This window comes from Esox lucius, chromosome 6, assembly GCF_011004845.1.
Source record: "Esox lucius isolate fEsoLuc1 chromosome 6, fEsoLuc1.pri, whole genome shotgun sequence".
Classification (NCBI taxonomy): Eukaryota; Metazoa; Chordata; class Actinopteri; order Esociformes; family Esocidae; genus Esox; species Esox lucius.
The window spans coordinates 11,663,390-11,682,543 of NC_047574.1; the positions used below are offsets into that span (position 1 = coordinate 11,663,390).

General features: G+C 43.0%; 1 protein-coding gene across 5 annotated transcripts in view; it reads right to left on the minus strand.

Moving 5' to 3' along the window:
- Positions 1-19,154, minus strand: part of march8 (membrane-associated ring finger (C3HC4) 8) — a 66,342-nt gene that overhangs the window by 6,579 nt on the left and 40,609 nt on the right. For 3 of the 5 annotated variants that reach the window (XM_034292580.1, XM_034292581.1, XM_034292582.1), the window contains 3 exons: positions 8,243-8,293; positions 3,746-3,825; positions 1,697-2,656 (listed from right to left, as the gene is read on the minus strand). In XM_034292580.1, the coding sequence (XP_034148471.1) occupies positions 1,697-2,656; positions 3,746-3,825; positions 8,243-8,293 (1,091 nt within the window). The remainder of the gene's footprint in view (positions 1-1,696; positions 2,657-3,745; positions 3,826-8,242; positions 8,294-19,154) is intronic. The other 2 variants (XM_010870011.4, XM_010870012.4) reach the window with 1 other exon arrangement.

Genomic DNA, 19,154 nt, shown 5'->3' on the forward strand with positions numbered 1-19,154 from the left:
AAATCTAAATCTGTCTCATTATAAAAGTAAACGAGAGAATGTCTTTTCTGAACATACTGCTATAGCAGATTCCAGAGCATAGATGGTGTTACTTAGGTCACATTCTCATCTCTTATTTACATTTCACTCATTCAGCAGATGCTCTTATGCAGAGTAACTGACAGGATAGGGATAGGGATAACTGTGATTCGGGAACAGAAAGAAAATGTTTTTTTCTGGCTACGGGAATCAAACTAGCCACCTTTCAATTACTGGTCAGATGCTCTAATCACTAGGTCATGTTCTACAACTTGTCTCTAATCTTTATCTCCCATCCTGTCTCCTCTTTTCTCTTTTCATCGTCTCTGTGTGCTGTGCTTAATATCATACCAATAACTTTCTTTATTACATGAAAAAAACATTCCCGTTTTCTCTGCTCTGAGTGGCATATCCATAAAAATATGTCTGCAATGCAATCTCATTCCCATTTGCACTTCAGAAATGCACCTCATTTGCACTGGCTTGATTTCTGATCATTTCCAATTTCCACTCAGATTCGCCCTGAACTGAAGAGAGCCACTCCAATAATGTGTTAGAAAGACAGGTTTTATTAGGCTATGAGCCAGGAAAGAGTATATAAGGAAACAGGAAGGATCCGGATTAGAAGTGAGTATGGAGCAGACCGAACAGGAAAGATCTGGATCTGAGGCGATCTTAGTGTTTGTCTCAAGTGTGTGAAGAATTTCTAAGTTATTATTATTTCTTCTATAGGAAGTCATGACACGGGTCGAGTCACACTGAGACACCTGACATTAGCTTGACACAATGTCTATTTCAGACTTTATGAAGCTATTTGAAGCCAATAATCTGGCTGTTGATCTTACTCCCACAGAGCTCACATGTCCCACTCTCCTAGAAAATCTACCTCATCTGACCTGGGGCAGCCGGTTTGTTTGTTTGTTTGTGTTTTTGTGTGTTTGTGTGCACATTTGGCGAGTAGACCATAGTGTCACAAGAGAGGACATGAAGCTGGAGACTGTCAGGACTTGCTTACATCTTAAATGCCTCATTAGTTAATTCCCTCTAATAATGCTTGCATTTTCCACTGTGTTTCATGCTTATGAATACGTTATGCTAAAGTACCCATTGTTTGACCTGATAGGTGACTAGGACAGTTAGCAATGTAAGGATAGTTGACAGGATGGATCTATGGAGGGAGAACAGAAACTTTTACAGTAATGTACATATGGATGTCTCTTTTCCACCGCCCCTGTCTGCTGGCTGAGATGAGAGAGTTGGGCAAGGGCATCAATTCACAGGTCCCTACCAAGGTGTACTAAGCCTGGACCACAGAGCAATACCAGCACATCACGACACAGAGGTGGTTAAGCTTTACCATGGGCAGGACTCTGCTACGTGGCAGGAAGTGTGGCAGGTCTCTACCATGTCATGTGACAGGAGGGGTGGGCAGGACTCTACCATGTCATGTGACAGGAGGGGTGGGCAGGACTCTACCATGTCATGTGACAGGAGGGGTGGGCAGGACTCTACCATGTCATGTGACAGGAGGGGTGGGCAGGATCCAGCCATACAATTCTATGGGACTCTGAGATAGCACAAGGGTGGGTGGGACTCTACCACACCACATCAACGGGTGATTAGGAGGAGTCTACCACTTCATGGGAGAGTGGGGGTCACAATCCAACCAATCACCCACCTGCAGCAGTCTCCAGAAAGTGAATAGGGTGAGAGTGGGCCCGGAGTGACCGGGCCGGTTTTCTCCGAGTAGGCGGGTGATGAGCACCGATCCAGAAATGAAAAATGGTCTAAATCGCTGTCTTCCTCCATGTAGCAAAGTGGGGCTGACTCAAACAAGTCCGCCACCCAGCTACCGGAACCTTCTCCTGGGGCTCCAGACACCGTGCCAGCACCTGTCCTATCCTGGGGGACCTCAAACACCTCGTCATCCCCTACGAGGTCCTCTGCTCCCCCCAACGGAGGCTCGTTGCCCCCCATCAGAGCACTGAAGGATTTGGTGATGTGGAGGCGGGAGGCATAGCTCCCCAGCTCAGAACACTGCAGACTGGCTGAGGTAGAGGAGGGAGAGAAAGGGAGGAAGAGGCGGAGGAGGTTGGAGCTGTGTGGGTATATCTGGGAGTTGGGAGGTGGAGGGACGCTGGAAGGAAGAGGTTGGAAGCAATGTTCAGGGGTGAGGTATTTATAATTGTTAGTGAAAGAGGGGACGAGGTAGGGGTGTGTGCATGTGGGTGTGCACATGGGGTAGTGAGGATGCTTTAAGGGCTGTGTCAGGCATGGGTCTGCTTTGCCACTGAGCGTATTGGACATCCGGTCCATGTTTGGTGGTTCCGGTTTTATATCTCCTTCAGAACACGTCCGGTCTATGAACTGCAGCCCGTTACAGAGACTGTCCATGCGGTGGCCCACATCGTTCAGGGAGCGAGAAAACGTCAACGTCCCGTTTAAGGTGGAGGGGTGGAACAACGAGAGCCATTCCCGGCCTTTGGGGGGCTTAAAGGATGGAGCGGCGTCCAGGCAGAGTGTTGTCACGGAGATGCCCACTCCAGAACTCTGAGAGATCTTATCATTGGAGTTCAACAGAACTACAGCAGTCTGCAAAGGCTTCTGGGAGCCACGGTCCAGGGTTGGGTTGGTATGGCTGCATTTGAGAAGCGGAGGGACAGAGGGATGATGAGGTGAAGGATGGAGGGATGAACATTGGAGTTATGAAGGGATGGATGATGAGATGGATAATAGAGGACAACGGGTACAGGAAAGTGGAGGAGTAGAGATAAGGTACAAAAAAAATATAACATGACAAAAAAGCATGCATTTAAACAAAACACAGAAAATGATGGAGATGAAATAAATAAAGGATAGCATGTAGAATTCAAACAGGGAGCCTGTCTGACCTTGCGCAGGGAAGTTAGGGTATAGGGAAAAAAAAGACGTCACATCGCAGGTCCAGTGTCTACATTAAGCCTAACAGGCAAATGACTTCAAAGGTAATCAATTCAATAGCTAAGCTGAGCTGAGCTACGAAATTTCCAACTTCCATGGTCCAAATAATTATTTCCTATAAGTGCAATTACCATAGAATCCAACAGTAGAATGGAAATCCTAGTAGCACTCAGTACTTGATGGAACAGGGCAATGAACCCAGACAGAGCAAAGATGGTATAGAAAATGGCAGCTAGAGGCTCGGTGAAAACAACATATGCAAGCATCTAGTTGTCAAGACATTAGGTGTCAGTTTCCTGTTTTTAGATCAGTGATTGTTGTAATTACCACTGCTTATTCTATGTCAGCACCTACTTCTTCCACTTGGCATCAGAAAACACCATCTGTGACCTGTCTGGCACCCTGCCTCCACCCAAAATAGAGCTAATCTTGGTATCTGTATGTGTCTGCTAAGATCCAGAGCCAAACATTTCCCTGCAGCGACCCTAAACATTTAGAGATGAACACCAGCAGATGTCATAGTTGGAGGGTTAGAGGTCATGGGAACCAGGGTTACATAAGGCTGTGGGTAGAGTACCTGCAGATGTCCTGGTTGGAGGGTTAGAGGTCATGGGAACCAGGGTTACATAAGGCTGTGGGTAGAGTACCTGCAGATGTCCTGGTTGGAGGGTTAGAGGTCATGGGAACCAGGGTTACATAAGGCTGTGGGTAGAGTACCTGCAGATGTCCTGGTTGGAGGGTTAGAGGTCATGGGAACCAGGGTTACATAAGGCTGTGGGTAGAGTACCTGCAGATGTCCTGGTTGGAAGGGGTGACTGACGTTCGCGAGAAGCTGCAGGGCGTGTTGACCGAGGTGGGGCTCCCAGCCTGACGAAGAAAGAGAGAAACATTAATATAACTGTGATTAGTCTCAACAGATGAATAGTAACACTGGGCGAGAGATGGAGAGCTGTTGCGGTGTCGCTCAGGCACTGGCAGCTGCGGGTCTGGTGGCGCTGCCGGCAGCCTGTTTGGCGGGCCAGGTTGCGGCGAATTGGCACGCCCAGCTGAAGCCCTGGGGACGGGCTGGTTTGATGACTGGCGACTGGATCTGTGGAGGCTGGTTTGGAGCACCTCCCGGGACAGGTGGCTGTGGTCCCCAGGGTCTCCGGGGCCTTGTCAGCAGGTTACGGCTGGTTCATCCTGCTGCACTCAGGGACTAGAGGTGTCCACATTTGACGTTTGTCCAAAGATGTCGTGCTGCCCCTGGCCGCTACATGCCGGCAGTACCTCTATGACGGAGTCCATGAATTGCGGAAGCCTTTCCCTCTGTGCCAGTCAGTCAGTGTTCCAGATCCGAACGTGACACGTAGCACCAACTACATCCTTCCACCACTGCTCAGACCCCAGGAGTGCATAGTCATAAAGTTCCACGGAATGCCTCATGTCACGTATTGATGTACAGTATGATTAAAAGAACAACAACAGCAATGAAAGTGAATCTAGAAGATCAAATGGATTCAGAGGAAAGCTGTTAGAGTGCCAACCAAACTCATGCAAATATACACAGTACAGCTGGCTTCTTAGCTCATGTTCCCGCTCATGCTCATGCTCATGCATCTGCCAGGGGGTAGAACTCCCTCAAGCTTAGCGGAATTATTTGAAAAGGTAAAACATTCCGTGAGAACGGCTGCAGAACCAATTTGAATGTTAAACTACTTCTGCAGATACTCATTTGCTATTAACTGTCCGGTAATTTAAATATTGAACATGCTAGAACTTTAATTAAAGTGTCAAAGTATAACCTTCCGGGTAGCCGTAATTACTCGCTTCAGCATCAACCTTGGTGTAGCCTTAAACTCATGGAGGAAATAGGTGTGGCGTAATATTCAGTGTATGTGATGTCGAGAATAGATAGAAGCTCTTCTATCAGAAGCCTACTGGGCAACAGGCACTCTGTGCTAGCCTCTACTTTATCCCACACACTAATTACCTATCGATTCAATCTGGAACTAAGGGGGCAATTTATAGCTCAAGGCTGGATGAGATCAATAAAGAATATCCATCTCTGCCCTTCACCCTCTTTCTGTCTCATTCCTGCTCTATCGCTATCTCTGTCCCTCTGTCTGTCTTCATCTCCATCCATCCGCTTCTCTGTCTCCATCTCTATGTGCCCATTTACATACACACACAAACACACACACGTGCACACACACACAAAGGCCAGCACATAGATATGTAAGGTGGATCAGGACAGAAGATGTGTCTTCAGATGTATTTCTGACAGTGGATGTAGAATAGAAGAATACTAGTAAACGGAATAAGTTACTGTGTAAGCTGTCAGACATAGACACTGGAAATAGAGATTCTTGAAAATCAGTTGAATTAAAAAGATTTTCTGCCAATCTTATTTTAAGTTTTTAAGTTAACTGAGAACACCTTGTCACTTACAGTAACAACATGGTGGACAATTAGGGCTTACTGACGTGCTAATTTTGTCGGCTTTGGGGATATGAACAAGAAAACCTCCAGGTTGCTAGTCAGAAGCTTTAACCTTTAGGCTACCTGCCACAGTGATAGTCCAGGGTTGAATAAATTATACTAAAATGTATGTAATCTACTTATCTACCCGGTACCAGCAAGAACCTTTGAATAAAGTGGCTGCTGAAATAAAAAGATAATTGTAAAAAGTACAATGAAATCATACATTTTTCACAGCCTGTATATGAACCCTATGTGAGAATTGAACCTGCAATCCTAGCATTGGCAGGTCCTGACAGAGTCTGTTAATGTGTGTCAGAATGTACACATTTGCCATTCCTGACATTCTCCACATCTCTATCGAACGAGCTGCTCTTCTCTGTTTGCATAGCCAACATGTCCTTGTTCTCTATATTTCATCTTTCTGTTCAGGCATTTCAAATCAAGGAACTAAATGAAGTCATCTCAGTGGAATGAGTTACTGAGACCAAAGCAAATACTCAAGCTTGGAGAGACTGAGAAGAGACAGACTCAATCACACCTAGTTAGCATAATTGTGACATTTACCAAAATAACAACTAAAAGTGCCGGGAGAGAGCTGAGAGCAGCGTTCAATCAGAAAACATCTTCTTGCTGCCAATACAGCAAATACATCTCTATAATTAAAACAAGTGCCTCATGAAGTAGGGTGGCTGTAGAAAATAAATATGACGCTACCTCCTCCGATCGCAATGCAATGGTGAGTGTGAATAAGCTGTCACCACTGAAGTGACAACGACAGACTGACATTAGCCTGCACAACTCCAGCACACAACAGCAACTACAGCAAACGATGATACAGATGATACCAAACTGAGCCCCGTGTAACACAGCAGATGTTAATGTGACAGTTGAAGGTCAGGCTGGAGAGAACTGCAGGTCAGAGCTGTGTGTGTGTGTGTGATGTAATACTTTAATACTGTACTCCCCAAACAGTGTGGGATACCTCGGAGAGCCCAGTGGCACTGACACACAACCAAACTACAAACATAACTGAAGCAGCACAACTAGTAACATGCTTACTTTATGCCTGGGGTTGGTGCTCAGTTGGTGCTAAAAGGCACTTTAAACTCCAGGGTAGTTGGTTCGATTCCCGGGATTAGCCAATGTAAATAAATGCAGTTTGGAGTATAGAATAAAGAAGTGTAAATGTATTGGCATGGAGACACTAGCGTCTGTTCCCTTTTTGTTAGTCTTCTGTGCATCTGCCTGCTTTTTGGGGTTTTAGACAGGGTTTCATGTTTTAAGCACTTAGTGGCTACAGTTGATGTAAAAAAGGATTCCTAAAATAAAATTTGTTATGTAACAAATACAAATATATACAGTTAAAATGTTTCCATTGCATTTTCAAACTCTGCTAATGGTCAAAAAATTTGGCACATTAGCTCTAGCCAACAGCTTGCAAACACTACTCCAGGCTACATGATGAGATTAAGGATAAGAGGGAGATTATTGTTATTTATCTAATGTCAGCCATGCATAGATCATCATGTCACTAGAATAAGAACCTCAATATTTACGGAAAGGTTCACCAAAATCCTCAACTTTCACCACACCGTGAAGTTCATCATATGTACAATTCATATATTTCATCTGTAGCCAAACACACCACATGTTTCCCAAGGCCTAATAAAAAGAACACACATAAGATGTGACCTACAGATGAATGCATTTCCATTGAGATTTGTAGCATTTTTTCATTTTACACCAAAACGATTCCACCATATGGCATGAACTAATTTTCAGTCAACATGTAATACACTTGTACCACATGCCTAAATTTAGGAAAAAATTATGACAAATGAAAATCATGCGAAATGAGTTACTACTAAGTCGCTCTGGATAAGAATGCCTGCTAAATTACGCAAATGTAAAATGTACCGTTCTCAAACTTACTTTCATTGCATAGAGGTAACTCGCTTTATTAAAAAATACATATAAATACCGATCATGTTCCCGAAACCTAACCAAAAATGAAAACCTGCCAACTCATGCTGACCACTGAAACATGGTGGCGTTGAATCACTAAATACATCAACCGGTGGCACTGAATCACTCAATCACTAAACACTCACATATCAATACAACTAGCTGGTCACACTGGCTGGTGGTTTTATTGGCAGAGTGACAAGCCATCCTGCCGATTCACGCCGCTTGGCTCGACAATGGTCGCCTGAGCGTTGCCATGGCGACGAGGTGACCCTGACTATTAGCACACAGGCTTTTATCCCGCTAAGAGGCTCACAGGCTGCTTGGGATAACACTACCAATCTGACAGGGGGAGACAAGAGAGGGGGGAGGAGAGACAGAGACATACAGAAGGATGGACAAGCGAGGGTGGAGAGAGAGCTTGGGAACCAGGGAACAAATAATTGTAGTATCTATCAAACAGTTTAGCTCATTATTATTATTATTATAATTAAATGCAGATGGATTAAAGAAGAGACAGGGAGAGCATGACACAGACTATTCAGCTGCACCTCTTAATGTCTAACTGAGCATCAGCTAGGTCTGAGGTGGTGAGACAGTGGGTCTGGAGACACCGCTCCCAGTAGCGGCTAATCAGAGAGCTGGGCGTCTAGCAATGATTGATTCGCAGGTTGGGATCTCCAGAAAGGTTTCTTTTTTCTCTCCCTACAGGACCTCTGTCATCAATTTCTCCCCCTGTATTTTGTTGTTGTCATTGCTCTATTGTCACACCACACTTTCCATGCTCCCTCTCTGGTAGGTAGAAGGGTGTCATTTATCATTCATACTGTTTGGTCAGTCATAGCTCGGTCCTTACCTTGGAAATATTGCTGGATCTGCTTGCAGAATGACCCAGGGGCTTCTCATTCTGAAAGAGAGGAACAGAAAAACTGACTTATTACAAACATCTTACATTAACATGCAAACATTGTCAAATATCAAGCAATCCCACAAACATTATTCGCACTGCAGAGGCAGATATGTCATATCCGTTCAAACAGGGAACAGCACATATTACTTAACTCTTAATTAGAAGAGCTAAGACATTAATCAATACGATGATCTTGGAGTTAAACTCTGCTTCTTCAGGATATGCATCAAGCACCAGAGCATACCTAAAATTAACATAATGTTGTTTACAGGCAGTGAGCGAGGCTATGCAAATTGCCTCGTAGGAAGGAAACTCTTTACGAATTGGGGAATGGGTAGCTATCAGCAGTGACTGAACTGATAGCCATGTTAGAGCACGATGCTTGAGCCTATAGGAGGGGCATGACGTCAGCTGATAACAACACTCAGGTTCCCTGTCTGACATGGTTTGTTTGTTACATTGTTTTGCTGAAAAGAACTTTTTCCTAAAGAACCCTGCCTCAGGGTGGAGAAGACTGAACCCAAGAAGGCCTAACACTTCCTCAGGGTGACGAAGACTGAACCCAAGGAGGCCTAACACTTCCTCAGGGTGACGAAGACTGAACCCAAGGAGGCCTAACACTTCCTCAGGGTGACGAAGACTGAACCCAAGGAGGCCTAACATTTCCTCAGGGTGACGAAGACTGAACCCAAGGAGGCCTAACATTTCCTCAGGGTGGAGAAGACTGAACTCAAGGAGGCATAACACTTCCTCAGGGTGATGAAGACTGAACCCAAGGAGGCCTAACACTTCCTCAGGGTGACGAAGACTGAACCCAAGGAGGCCTAACACTTCCTCAGGGTGACGAAGACTGAACCCAAGGAGGCCTAACACTTCCTCAGGGTGACGAAGACTGAACCCAAGGAGGCCTAACACTTCCTCAGGGTGATGAAGACTGAACCCAAGGAGGCCTAACACTTCCTCAGGGTGACGAAGACTGAACCCAAGGAGGCCTAACACTTCCTCAGGGTGACGAAGACTGAACCCAAGGAGGCCTAACACTAACTCAGGGCTGTGGAGACGCCTTTCGGGAGATTATATTATAGTTAATATAATGAAAAAATGTCATGCTCAAGAATAACAGACTGACACTCAAAGTCACACAAACATTATCACTTCCCTTGTATATCTTGCCTTCTCTAGTTGCCATGGCAATGGTGGTGATAGAGGTCTGTGTGAACTTTCTATCATTCTCCTTTTCATCTTCTTTTCATCTTCCTCTGTCCCTCCTCTGTCCCTCCCTATTCATGTCTGTAGTAAACCTGGTTATTGGCAACTTCAGCCTAACAATGTATATGCTATAACCCCATCAAATAAGCCCAGTGCCCACACTCATACACACGTAACTCTTTATTGTCACGATAGCAGAAGAAATGTGATTGCACGCGTACACACACACAGACACATATTCGATAAATAGACAGAGTTACATTGACACAGCACACACACATACCTCTGCATGTTCATGTGTGTGACCATTATGGTTAGCTTATGTGACAAAGGTTTGTCATATTGAGCACACAACGTCTCAACATTCATCTATGATATCTGAACTCTAGACAGAAAGTTACACAAACAAAACCCTTACAGATACAGTAACATACTGTCACCAACAGAGACAACACATACATAAAAAACACATAACATAAATGGAAGTAAAACAGTGAATGAGATAAAATAAGGCATGTTAGAAATATGGAAAAAGAGAGACAGACTAAAAAGGTAGCGACAGTAAAATAGTAAAACAGAAAAAGTAAAAAAGGAAGAAAGGAGAGAAACAACCTCTAACCACATAATTGACCCTTCAATAAAATAGGAGAGGGTTGAATATAAAGAATATATTGAATATAAAGAGGTGAAGAGGAGGGACTATGGATAGATGAGTGGAGGGATGGGTGAAAAAACTGGATGGATAAAAATAGATTGATGGATCGAGGTGAATAAGAGAGATAGAAGGACAAAGTACTTAAGACTCCCCACACTTGGTTTAGAGAGAAAAGAGTTGAAAATGTTTCCAGGTAGGAACTAATTGAAATTTTCCCTGCCTGTTTTTATATTTGTCTATTGTCTATTCCACCTCTGCTTCTGTCACCTGCCTTTCCCTCTCGATTTAGGCAGTCTCACACACTCACACACGCCATCATCTCAGTCTCAGAGAATACTATATAGTTACAATATGGAGAATAATAGTGGTCTGTAAAGGGAATAAGTACTGTGAGTCATACATTATGTGAGAGAAAGGCTAGAATTGAATCCCTCTCCCTCTCTTTTGTCTGTGTAACAACCTTTGGCAGTGATGATCCAGGCCAGTGTAGGGGGGGACTCAGGATGAGAGGATAGAGAAGAAGCATCCTGTCTCAGGAGGAGAGGATAGAGGAGAAGAGACATTCTGTCTCAGGAGGAGAGGACAGAGGAGAAGAGACATTCTGTCTCAGGAGGAGAGGACAGAGGAGAAGAGACATCCTGTCTCAGGTGTTCACAGCTGACAAACATTTAAATGTTACAACTAAAATGACTGAGACAGCTAGTGAATTTTTAATCTGCATTATATGTAAATGTATAGTGATTCACTTAAACTCCTAATCAGGGTTGTATTTCCTTAACTGTAAGCCTAGACCAAGTACAACTACAGAAGAACTACTGAATATCAGTTATATCATATATACCTCCTCCTTGTACCAGGTAGTTATATTCCAAACTTAGTAACAGATTAACAGGCTAGCAGTAACAGGCTAGCAGTCCTACAAGCCACAGGTCAAGTTTCAAATATGTTCAACTATTTTGTTAGACGTCATCCTTTCATAAAAAGGGAAACTGAATTAACACAGAATGTCCATTATACCAGGCTTGATTGCAATTCACCTAGCATGCACACAAATAATGTATTCTATAATGTCATTCTATGTGTCAAATAACAGAGTTGACTGTAAAATATATTTTATTTTAACACAGCCATGGATAGGGGAAGACTGGAGATGTCTGCGCAATAAAAGTTGAGTAAGCTTTATTTTAATGTTAATAAATTTCTAGACAATTTTTTTACCTGCTCACCTTCCCACCCCAAATCAGAACATCACAAACATGACGAAAGAGTTGAACTGGCGCTTTTACACTACATGTTCTCTATTAGATCTTCAGTTGTTTCAAAAAATATTTAAAAATGAATAGTTTTACAATATAAGTAGTAAGTCCACCAACAGGATTGAGCCTAAAATGAGTGACACACCTAAGTGCCTGAGGACTGAGGAGACAATTACATATTTATCCATTTATTACTAGCTTAAACAAGACTGAGCATGTGTGCCAAATATCTTTACTTTGAGTCAAAAAGAATAAGAGAGGAAAAACTTGTGTCCATCATACTTTAGCAATACAGCAGACAGCATTATTGTATGCACACATTAAAGGGAAAACCTGAATAAATGAGTGGAGGAACATAGAACAGAAGATAACTTCATTGTCCATCCAGGATGGATATTTTTCTTTGGAACCACCACAGACTAACATCAGAAGCACACACCATACAGTATCAGTTCCTCAGAAAACACAAACATATCATTCAGTTGTTACTGTGCATAGCAGAAGCTTCCATACAGGTGTATTGCATGATACAGTTATGCTACTAACATCCTATCATACTCTGTGGCATGTAATAAAGTGCTGAGCAGGCCCAGTTAAACTCCATTTTGGATCAAGATAACAAGAGGAAAGTGTTAGACAGCGCTCTCCACCACCCTCATCAAAACACCAAGTTGTGGAAAGTCTTTTGGAGGAATGGATCTCTCCAGTAGTGCCAAGGCACATTGCTGACGTTCTGGCAGCTCATGGTGGCTCTACACCATACTGAGAAATGTTTATGTCGCGTTTTTCTGTTAATTTCACACCTATTACAATATACATATACATACATACATACATATATACTTATACATACATACATATACATACATACACTCACCTAAAGGATTATTAGGAACACCATAGTAATACTGTGTTTGACCCCCTTTCGCCTTCAGAACTGCCTTAATTCTACGTGGCATTGATTCAACAAGGTGCTGAAAACATTCTTTAGAAATGTTGGCCCATATTGATAGGATAGCATCTTGCAGTTGATGGAGATTTGTGGGATGCACATCCAGGGCACGAAGCTCCCGTTCCACCACATCCCAAAGATGATGATGGATCCATGTCCTCATTCTGTTTACGCCAAATTCTGACTCTACCATCTGAATGTCTCAACAGAAATCGAGACTCATCAGACCAGGCAACATTCTTCCAGTCTTCAACTGTCCAATTTTGGTGAGCTCGTGCAAATTGTAGCCTCTTTTTCCTATTTGTAGTGGAGATGAGTGGTACCCGGTGGGGTCTTCTGCTGTTGTAGCCCATCCGCCTCAAGGTTGTGCGTGTTATGGCTTCACAAATGCTTTGCTGCATACCTGGGTTGTAACGTGTGGTTATTTCAGTCAAAGTTGCTATTCTATCAGCTTGAATCAGTCGGCCCATTCTCCTCTGACCTCTAGCATCAACAAGGCATTTTCGCCCACAGGACTGCCGCAAACTGGATGTTTCTCCCTTTTCACACCATTCTTTGTAAACCCTAGAAATGGTTGTGCGTGAAAATCCCAGTAACTGAGCAGATTATGAAATACTCAGACCGGCCCGTCTGGCACCAACAACCATGCCACGCTCAAAATTGCTTAAATCACCTTTCTTTCCCATACTGACATTCAGTTTGGAGTTCAGGAGATTGTCTTGACCAGGACCACACCCCTAAATGCATTGAAGCAACTGCCATGTGATTGGTTGATAATTGCATTAATGAGAAATTGAACAGGTGTTCCTAATAATCCTTTAGGTGAGTGTACACACACACACACACACACACTTCCAAAAAAGTTGGGACAAATACAAATAGTGAGTAAAAAAGGCATGGAATAATTTACAAATCTCATAAACTTTTTTTAAATATTTAATTCACAATAGAATATAGATAACATATCGAATGTTGAAAGTGAGACATTTTGTAATGTCATGCCAAATATTGGCTCATTTTGGATTTCATGAGAGCTACACATTCCAAAAAAGTTGGGACAGGTAGCAATAAGAGGCCGGAAAAGTTAAATGTACAGATAAGGAACAGCTGGAGGACCAATTTGCAACTTATTATGTCAATTGGCAACATGATTGTGTATAAAAAGAGCCTCTCAGAGTGGCAGTGTCTCTCAGAAGTCAAGATGGGCAGAGGATCATCAATTCCCCCAATGCTGCGGCGAAAAATAGTGGAGCAATATCAGAAAGGAGTTTCTCAGAGAAAAATTGCAAGGAGTTTGAAGTTATCATCATCATCTACAGTGCATAATATCATCCAAAGATTCAGAGAATCTGGAGACAATCTCTGTGCGTAAGGGTCAAGGCCGAAAAACCATACTGGATTACCGTGATCTTCGGGCCCTCAGACGGCACTGCATCACATACAGGAATTATACTGTAATGGAAATCACAACATGGGCTCAGGAATACATCCAGAAAACATTGTCGGTGAACACAATCCTCCGTGCCATTCGCCGTTCCCGGCTAAAACTCTATAGGTCAAAAAAGAAGCCGTATCTAAACAGGATCCAGAAGCGCAGGCGTTTTCTCTGGGCCAAGGATCATTTAAAATGGACTGTGGCAAAGTGGAAGTGTTCTGTGGTCAGACGAATCAAAATTTGAAGTTCATTTTGGAAAACTGGGACGCCATGTCATCCGGACTAAAGAGGAGTAGGACAACCCAAGTTGTTATCAGCGCTCAGTTCAGAATCCTGCATCTCTGATGGTATGGGGTTGCATGAGTTCGTGTGGCATGGGCAGCCTACACATCTGGAAAGGCACCATCAATGCTGACAGTTAAATCCAAGTTCTAGAACAACATATGCTTCCATCCAGACATTGTCTCTTTCAGGAAAGACCTTGCATTTTCCAACATGACAATGCCAGACCACATACTGCATCAATTACAATGTCATGGCTGCATAGAAGAAGGATCCGGGTACTGAAATGGCCAGCCTGCAGTCCAGATCTTTCACCCATAGAAAACATTTGGCGCATCATAAAAAGGAAGGTGCAACAAAAAAGACGTAAGACAGTTGAACAACTAGAAGCCTGTATTGGACAAGATTGGGACAACATTCCTATTCATAAACTTGAGCAACTTGTCTCCTCAGTCCCCAGACGTTTGCAGTCTGTTATAAAAAGAAGAGGGGATGCCACACAGTGGTAAACATGGCCTTGCCCCAACTTTTTTGAGATGTGTTGATGCCATGAAATTTAAAATCAACTTATTTTTCCCTTAAAGTGATACATTTTCTCAGTTTAAACATTTGATATGTTATCTATGTTGTATTCTGAATAAAATATTGAAATTTGAAACTTCCACATCATTGCATTCTGTTTTTATTCACAATTGCACAGTGTCCCAACTTTTTTGGAATGGGGTTTGTGTGTATATATATATACAGCTCCGTGAAAAAATTAAGAGCACCTTTTTCTTTCTTTCCCAAAAAGTCAAAAGAGGAAGGTTTTGAGTGAGGAACAGAGGGGTTAAAATTAAGAGACCACTGCAAATTGAACACTTCTGTTCCTCACTCAAAACTTTCCTTTTCAACTTTTTTAGAAAGGAAAGAAAAAGATGCAGTGGTCTCTTAATAAAAAAATCAAAAAAATCGCTATACGCCCACACCATTCTGTTGTTGAGGAACACCCACTATGTTCTAACAGAAAAGAAGCCTTCACCAGATAGGTATAACAGAAATCATAAACAAACATGAAATTCTTGGAAACAGACATGGACACACGTAAACAAAAACACACAAAAACACACTAACACACGTCCCTCAGCGGAGCACCATGGGCAAGATTTGAAAATATCATAATTCTTTGTCCCCAGAAAGTACCAGAGAGGTGCCTGAGGACTGAAGAGACAATAACATAGTGATAGCCTGAAAAAACTCCATCTCAGACGGTCTGTAGAGACTGTAAAATCTCTTCAAAAACGGACGGAGGACGTTGAACAGAAAACTCATATTTACAGAGGACTAGAATACGGCAGTATAGAAATGTAATGAAGCCTATATCTTAACAGAGCACGTACTGTATCCACTCAGTTTGGTATGAAACAGAAAATTACATGTTTGTAGCCAGGACAGGAATATGCACAGCTGCAGGAAGTAGGGGTGCTGCAGTCTCAGTTCCCAGACAACATTCCAGTTTGTTTCTGGGCAGGTGAAACACGCATAGTTTCAGCTGATGGGCACGTGTCTCCGTGCATTTCATATCTATTGGATTCCACCCCATGATCAACCATTGTGAGCACGCCCGGAGCAGAACTTCTTCACACGTATATGGGAACATGACTTCATAAGATACTTCATCAGCACCCAAAAAATGGCCTGGGAACATGGATTCTTCAAATGAGCAGTTACTCTATCGGTCACTTCCGCACACCATAAGTCTCTTCCTCACACCATCTTTCTGACACTGTCATTCCAACTCCATCGTTCCGGTCTCTATGAGGGGTCACTCACATTCCCTCATCTGAGCCTCTGTCTCTCCTTCGGTCTCTCTTTTTCACAGTCAGAGGTAACACTCTTAATCACGGTCATCTATCAAACAATTTGGAACCCAGTAGAGGAGACTTGAGGGTGAGAGACTGAGTCATACTATATTCATTTAATTAAACCCACACTATATCGGTCCAAGGTAATAACAGTAAACTAAAACTAACACTACAATGAAAAAAATACATATTTTCATTTGTTGTTTCAATTCAACACGATTGGTGAATGAAGTAATCATTTTCTTCATGGTTTACTTTTTTTAATTTTATTTTTCAACCAAGTTTGGTAAAAATGTGGTCAATAAAAACACAAAAGGTTTTTAAGTAATCAACTGAAATTACTGGAAATCTAACATTAATTGTGCAACTACCTTACTATGTTGAAGTAGAAAGCAACGTGTTGGCGACATACCTACTCTACTGTACATAAAATGTAGTATTCACTTATAGCCAGAAAGATTTAACATTGAACCTGCAAATATTAGCCCCATACACCAGATTCCACTGATTAAATGTTTATACATAGACTCACAGCAGTGAGTCACGGCAGTCCTCCCAGGATTCCCAGAATCTCCTCAAACCCACATGATCATAAGAAGGCAGGACATGCTGTACCCTCCCTCATCAATGACATGATCGGATCACAGGAGGAAATGTCCTCTTGTTTTAAATGTGGTTTCCTGTTTCTGTAAGCTTTTAACTCACCGGGAGTAAGATTCAAGGTTGAACAAGCTCGCACACACACACACACACACACACACACAGTGAAGAAGACAAAGTGAACGGCTAACAGCAGAAGTGGACCATACCGAAATGTTAGAATGTCAGCTATCCACAGTAACAATAATCAACTAGGTTTAAGGTCCACCATTGGACTTCACCTCCACCAGTTGGCTTAGTTTAGCCAACTGCTGTCCTGTAGCTGAATGAATGACTCCCCTCACTGCGGTCAACTAAACACTGATGGTGTGGGGTGGGCAGATGGCCGTAACAGCCTCCTGTCCTATCGGGACCTTTATTGTCCGTTCTCAACATTACGCAGAGTGATTGTCAATCGCCAAGAGTTTCGTTTAGTGTCAGTCAAGCGGATGTTCCAACCAGCGGACAATGAACAAAACCTCCGGGCTGAAGCCTGTTCGTCTAGTTAGATTCACTCATCAATCAATCAGAAGTGCAATCTCCACCAAAAACCAGTAAATAGCCACAGGTTAGCTGAGCCCGTCTGATGATGAGGAGCGGAGTACAGGATTATGAGTCAATGGGACACTTGAAATAGGCACTAATCTACAGTTAGTGTTCCGTTATGTTCCTCCACAATGGTTATATTTAGTATATTTCGAGAGGGTCAGCTGATTCCAGATCGATGATCTGTTTGTGGAACTTTTAGCGACTGTAAGCGTTTTCAGCCGTCATTAGCATTTAGCTCAGCAAAACCACAAGTTTAGCAGTTATTTTCTAAGATACGTTATGAGAGAGTGGAAAGAGACTGTGTAGGTGTTTGTGTGTGGCAGAAAGAGAGAGATGGAACTAGACAGACATCTTTTGCAAGTTTCAAACACACAGTTCCACAGAGACAGTTTATAAAGCAGGCCTGAAACTAGAAGCACAAAACTGCCTAGAAGTGTTGAGGGTGTGAGTGTGTAAACGCATAAGTCCAAAAACAACTCAACACAACTGCAGAAAGTTGAGGATTTTATTAAGATCCCATTAACTATCGCCAGAAGCAGCAGCGACTCATCCTGGAGTCCAGTTGTGTCTGATCGGTGCTAAGCACTTGCTGAAAAATGGAGGCATTCTACTTAAAAAGGCATACCCGATGTTAAAATGATCCATTTTGCTTTTACACATTAAAATGTTTGTCATTTAGCAGATGCTCCAATTCAGTTAGTATATATAGAGTTTTATTATACAGATTAAAACTGACAATGGAAACGGATGGAGCTATACTGAGCTGCTTGCAATTCCAGCTTCGCAATACAGTGAAGGAAGAGCAAATAATATAGCAAATTATATTCTTAATGTGAGTGCACTCATATAGAAAAATAAGGCATCTGTGCCTTGCAATTTAAACTATTATACAGATCACACGCTACAAATCTAACACTCAACATGTGGGGCACTGAATACTCAGGCCTTAGCAGATCCTGCCTTGAGAAAAAAAATATAGGAATTTCATCCTTCCAACATTGTCCATCAGTGGTGATTTTCTGGAGTTTTCTTAAGTCCTGGACCGGTTGCCATATCATGGTTTTTGGATGCAGATGGATCTCGTGAATGTGATGCTCACAGTTTTTATCTTCATGAATAATGGCAGATTGTTTGTTTTTTTACTCTGCTCGCCTTGCATTCGCAGCACACAGCCAGCCTCCACACAGCCAGCCTCCACACAGCCAGCCTCCACACAGCCAGCCTCCACACAGCCAGCCTCCACACAGCCAGCCTCCACACAGCCAGCCTCCACACAGCCAGCCTCCACACAGCCAGCCTCCACACAGACAGCCTCCACACAGACAGCCTCCACACAGCCAGCCTCCACACAGACAGCCTCCACACAGACAGCCTCCACACAGACAGCCTCCACACAGACAGCCTCCACACAGACAGCCTCCACACAGACAGCCTCCACACAGACAGCCTCCACACAGACAGCCTCCACACAGAGTAAGAGTAAATGTAGTGGAGCAAGCAAGACTTGCAAATCTGGCATTTTATAGCCTAAAATACACTTATAAGATGAATAGAAAAATGCTGTTTTAATATAGGCTGGACCAAAGCTGTCTTCCGCTTGCGCCCACAGCCTGAAAAATGCCAACCCTGGCAATAATCTCTGTAGGGGTCTGCATTAATGCAGCCCTCTATGCTGAAGTACTAGTTAGAGGCTTCACCATGGCAGGGGTTGAAGAGAGAGAATTAAGTACAGGGGCTGAGAGAGAGAGAGAGAAATGTAACAGAGCGTTGTTGTGTGTGAGAGGAAGAGAGATAGACTGGGCGAGAGACCGAGAGTAAAATAGAGTTCTTAAAAGAGTCCCCTAACAAAGGCAAAGAGAGATGGAGAGTGTTTTTAGAGCGTACTTATTTTGAGAATCTGATAAGGATGTCGGTGTCATTTGACAGTCAAGTTATATTTCCTCATTATGTTAGAAGTTTGCTTTCCTCTCCTCCAATTCACAGTCCAGAACAGTGTTCCAAATGGCGCCCCTTTCCTATATATTGCACTCCATCTGA